Raw genomic sequence first — 5405 nt, 5'->3', positions numbered from 1 at the left:
AAACGTTGCTCATCTATCCGTCACACATCTGGGTGGACACGCCCCCCTGTGATGTCATAAGGGACAGATTTCAAAAACGGCTTGTAACGGCCAATCACACTCACACCTGGTGGCATTTCATGGGACCTTTAACAGCATGCTGCTGCATGCAAAAGGTCTTAATGACTGATAGGGCTTCATTGCAGAACCTGCTGACTTACTGTAAAAGGACTTAGTACCAAACCACCACACCTTTTTTTAAAAGTCATTCAAAACATCCTAATGAATCCACACTATTGGTCGATACTATTCTAATAGAAAATAACAATGCATTTGCCCTTGTGTTGTACCCTATAACAGCACAAGGTGTTAGCTGTTAGCAAAACCAGGTGAGCTGGTGCATCAGCAGGGATCTTAAGAGATCCAAGATTCAATGGTTTTATTTGCCTCATGTATACAAGTATACAGTGAAATGAAAAGGGGACAGTGGACCGCAGAAGCAGTGCAATATAAGCTAAGCTACAGATATAAAAGATACAAAGGGTCCCGGCTTAAGCAAAAAGGTGACAGAGCTTCTGCTGGTCCTCAGCTGTGGAACCAACTGCAACCCGACATCAGAAATTCCCCTTCCATTTTAGTGTTCAAATCGAGGCTCAAAACACACCTTTTTCCCACTGGCCTTGCCTGTGTCTTAATTGTCTTACCCTGCTATGTCTGTGACTAAGTGTTTGCCTCTTGATGTCGTCTGAGTGTACTTATTTATTTTTACTTAGCTAATGTGCCCTTTTGGCAGTGCGAGCTGGGTTTTAAATGTGCTCTATAAATAAACTTTACTGACTTACTTAAATAGAGGGAGAAAAACTAAAAAGAGCCGCACGACTCGACGAACGCATCCCATAATCGGACGTCCTTCTTCTGCCCCGGCAGGACGCCGAGAACTGCCAGTCGCGGGTCCGGGAGCTGGAGGGCGAGCTGATGGAGCTGCAGCAGGTCCGGCGGGCGCGCACCCTCCTGCTGAGCGGCGAGGAGGACGGCTTGGGGCTGACGCAGACGCTCCTCAACCGCACCCCCGAGACGGACACCTTCCTGGAGGGGGAGGGGGTGGAGGCCGGGGGCGGGGTCCGGGAGGTGGCGGAGGGCGCGGACGGCGTCGGGGGGGAGGCCCTGCCGGCGTCCAGCCCCGTGCGGAAGAGCTGCAGCGACACGGCGCTCAACGCCATCGTGGCGCGCGACGCCTCCGGCCGCCGCCGCGGCAGCTACGCCATCCACGCCAACAGCGTGAGGAAGAGGGGCATGTCCATCCTCAGGGAGGTGGACGAGCAGTACCACGCCCTGCTGGAGAAGTACGAGGAGCTGCTGGGCAAGTGCCGGCGCCACGAGGAGAGCCTCTGCCACGCCGGCGTCCAGACCTCCCGGCCCGTGTCCCGGGACCCGTCCATGAGAGACTGCGCCGCGGGGCCCGCGCCCCCGTCGACGGAGCCCGGCGGATCGCCCTCCACCCCCGAGGCCATCGAGAGCCTCAGCAAGCAGGTGGACGCGGTGGACAAGCGTCTGGGTCAGAACACTCCGGAGTACAAGGCCCTCTTCAAGGAGATCTTCTCCCGCATCCAGAAGACCAAGACCGACATCAAAGCCACCAAAGCCGCCAAAGCCAGCAAGCCCGGCAAATCCGGCAAGTCTAGTAAACAGTGAGTGTTGAGGCGGGGCCGCAGGCCGGTGCCACGATTGGGCCCTTCAGCGTTCAGGGTTCGAGATTGTAAAAAAAAATGCAAGGTTCACTTTATCGCTCTCTCTGACGTGATGCACGTTTGATTTTAGTGCGGTGCGAAATCAGATCATTTGAAACCAACGCAAGGCCAACTTAAGATCCAACGTAAGGCGATGCACATCGAGGCTCACTGATCAGTGTTTTGTTTTTTGATCTCATTGTAAATGACGTACATGACGATGAGGAGGATGAGGACGAGGAGGATGAGGAGGAGGAGGATGCTGATGAAGGGGAAGCCAGGCGGACGGTCTACTGACAGCTCAGGCCGGCGGCCTCGGAGGCCCTACCATCTCGCATTCATTTATTATGTTAAACTGTTCAGATATTATAATTAAGTGTCAGCTACAAAGTGAATATTTAACAGCTGCAGCTGCAGTTTGCTTTGCTTCCACCAACATCTTACGTTAAACATAAACCTGTCATTCTCCGATATTCTTTTTTAGTTTAAACGCGAACTAAAAAAGGCAAGCATTGAGCCTCCAGATGTCAGCGTCTGACTCTGGTTTAGTTTATTAAAATCTAAGATTTGTTGTCGTTTTGACATTTCTGCATTGCGGCAGCATCTGTCAATCTTTAAACAAACACGTCAACTATGACTCCTGCTTTTCCTTTAATGAAACACCAACCGCAGGCCTCCTAAAGAAGCCATAATTCCTTTCTTACCCATATTAATACACACACATATTACATGTCGAGCTCGTTCTATGATCCGTAACCGCTTCTGTGCATTAGTCTACACCTTAAACCCAAATTGAAGCTCAGTGCCATCTCAGCTCCCAACTTGAGATGTAAACAGTCTTCAACTGGTGATCTGCTTCTATCTACAATCTAATATCTTCCTATAACGGGGAAAAGCCTTTTGCCTGGAGCGCCTAGCTACTACCCTGCACTGCTCTACCTGTGTGTGACCTTAGTACTGTCTTTTATACTCCAGGGTTAGCCTCCTCCTCCCTTTTCTCTAGAGAATTAACATGCTAACACTCTCTCTGTTTAGCACCCGGTTGTCATTGGAGATCAGGAGCAAATCCCCAAATCCTTACCATGACACATTTTCCCCATGTTTTCAAACTAGATGTATCTGTTCACTGTGATTTTGCCATAGTAACTCCATTGCAGCGCTGTATGTTATAGAAGGGATGGCTTAAAGGGGAAAGACCAAGACGATATTCTAGTCATCTATTGCAGAGGTGAACTATTACTCTTCAAAGAGATGGGAGGAGGTTAGGAGAAATCAAACTTTGAAGAAAAATTATGTAGTTTAGAAGAAAAATGCTTTCTCCTATACATGGGTTTGTTAAAGTGAAACCACTCAAACTACACTTCAGGGACAGCGCTTTTAGGACCAGCTCTCCAGCTCACACAAACTCTCACAATGACTGCATGTTCACACCCCATCCCCTAATACTACATTCACATTTGGCTCAGATCCGAACAGCCCTGACCATTCACACAGCGCTGGCTTGGCCGGAGATGCGTTAAGTCCACATTCTATTCAGTCTCTTCAGTGGTTTGGTACTAATGTTTGGCCGCTGTCCCTGGGGGCTATCCTCATGTGTTTGGATGCTGAATCATGTTGCGTCACGCTCGCTGCCGCCTCATTCGAGCAGAATGAGCAGAACACAATGGCTCTGCAGGTCGTTGTCTCTCCGTTGGTGGAGACGCTCCCTGCTTCAGAAAACAGCGCTTTGGACTGCGAATTCAAGGACTCCTCAGCCATGTTATGGTTGTTGGTGAACAACCAAGAATCCCGAGCCTCTCTGTGTATGAAGTGCAGTGATTCATTCGAATGGTCAATCCCTTGAAAAAACCCGCAGCTCCACGCAGTTTGTGAAAAGACAAAAGAGCCCACTGGACTTAAACCCAACAAGCATTTTTCATGAGAAGCTCAGTGCACCCTAGCAAGCAAGGCCTTCGGCTAACACCAAACAAACATATTAACACACCCTGCGTGTTGCCTCTGCCTCAGAGAATACGATACACAATGCCTTCGTTCCCTTGCCTAACCTCCAGACATATACTTTGTTTTAAGTGCAAGTTATTCCAGTATATCTTATATTTGATATATCACTTCAAACCATAGGCCTACAACAAACAATTATACAGATACAACCGAGAATGGATGGCGATTTTTTACTGAATCCGGTCGTCAGAGGATTCCCTGACTAGAGCATTTAGTCTACTGCAGACTAACCACACACCCAAACGCCAGGCTACGACTGCACCTAGAAAACAGGGGTTGAGCTTCTGAACCCCAAGCTATAGCTCTATGTTTAGAGCTTTGGCAGGGCAGCAGTTAAACCTGCTCTTGCAGAAAAGATGTATGCCAAACCAGATGTTATTTTCTTAATCCCTGAAGGGTTCTTTACTGTATATTTTGCACTTGAAATGTTTGATGCGTCATCTTTTGCATCATGAGCATAGCCGATATACTTTGGTCTTATTTATTCGTTGGTGAATGTTTCATGATTGTGTCCTTGATTGTGTGTGTTCGTGGTGCCTCTATGTTAATGTCACTAACACGTGCGTGCAGTTATTAAAATGTGCATTCATTTGATCCCTTGGTTGGAAAATGATGTAGGATACTATTGGTTAACATATGGTATATTGGCATTTAAGGTGAGTCAGGTGTTTCTTCTATACGGGATAATTACCTTGTTAATAAAGCGTTGATTGAAAGTGTTTTTGTGTGGTTGTATTTAAATAAGAATACAGAATAATATTATATTATATGAGTAAAGTTAACAAGCATATTTCTAAATTAAACAAAATAAATAGTTTTTAGAAAGCAGGCTTAGGCCATACATAATAATATGTAGTTATGTATTGTATTGTCATTCCAACATGTTATTATATTACAAATCTGCACATACTAAATCAATACAAATAAATATTAATAGGCCTACTATGCATGTATGTCTACGTCAGAAAACATCTGCCAACCCTTTGCAATTCATCATCACTATCTAAGAAAGAAAATCCTAACCCTATTAATGTAATTCGGTACAGAGTCCCTCACGATGACCGCGTGGCCTAATGGATAAGGCGTCTGACTTCGGATCAGAAGATTGAGGGTTCGAGTCCCTTCGTGGTCGCCTTTTGTTCTTGTTTTATTGATTGTCCTCCGTAATATCAAAAATACTAACTGTACTGTATATAACATAGCCTGTTATGCAGAGTTCGCCAGTGTTTTCTGATCCATGTTATGAGTAGATATGTCACATACGCTACAGTCAGTTTTCGTTATAGTCTAACGTTATAATAAATCATTGAAAGCATGGTTTGGCTCTTTGGGAAATTAAAACGTTATAGTGCTTACAGTTTAACAGATAATTAAAAGTGTTTTATATAGTTTATATTTGTAATTTCGGAGTCATTTCAAATATGAGCAGAGTGGCGCAGCGGAAGCGTGCTGGGCCCATAACCCAGAGGTCGATGGATCGAAACCATCCTCTGCTAATTTTACTTTTTCTTTAAAATTATGTCTGCCGTCGCAAAGAAGATAGAGTAAAGAGGTTTTATCAATTTGGAACAAAACATTTACAGAAATGTCAGTATACTACCACAATTTGGATAACAATCACTTCACGGCGTCCACGTAAATTGTCGAAGACCGTGTTCATTTTGCGTTTTTTGAAATTGTCCCTCCGCGGACTTTGTA

At 45.8% G+C, this 5405-nt stretch overlaps 1 protein-coding gene across 1 annotated transcript in view; it reads left to right on the top strand.

Moving 5' to 3' along the window:
- LOC307089842 (cerebellar degeneration-related protein 2-like) overlaps positions 1-1750 on the top strand; it is a 12632-nt gene extending 10882 nt beyond the window's left edge. Inside the window, exon 6 of the mRNA XM_079756279.1 lies at positions 907-1750. Within this exon, the coding sequence (XP_079612405.1) occupies positions 907-1671 (765 nt within the window). The 3' untranslated portion in view covers positions 1672-1750. The remainder of the gene's footprint in view (positions 1-906) is intronic.
- Positions 1751-5405: the final 3655 nt, after the last annotated feature.

The sequence above is a fragment of the Pollachius pollachius genome, assembly GCF_949987615.1.
Source record: "Pollachius pollachius genome assembly, chromosome: 19".
Classification (NCBI taxonomy): domain Eukaryota; kingdom Metazoa; phylum Chordata; class Actinopteri; order Gadiformes; family Gadidae; genus Pollachius; species Pollachius pollachius.
The sequence above is the reverse complement of the archived record's forward strand: the minus strand, read 5'-3'. Positions and strand labels throughout refer to the sequence as shown.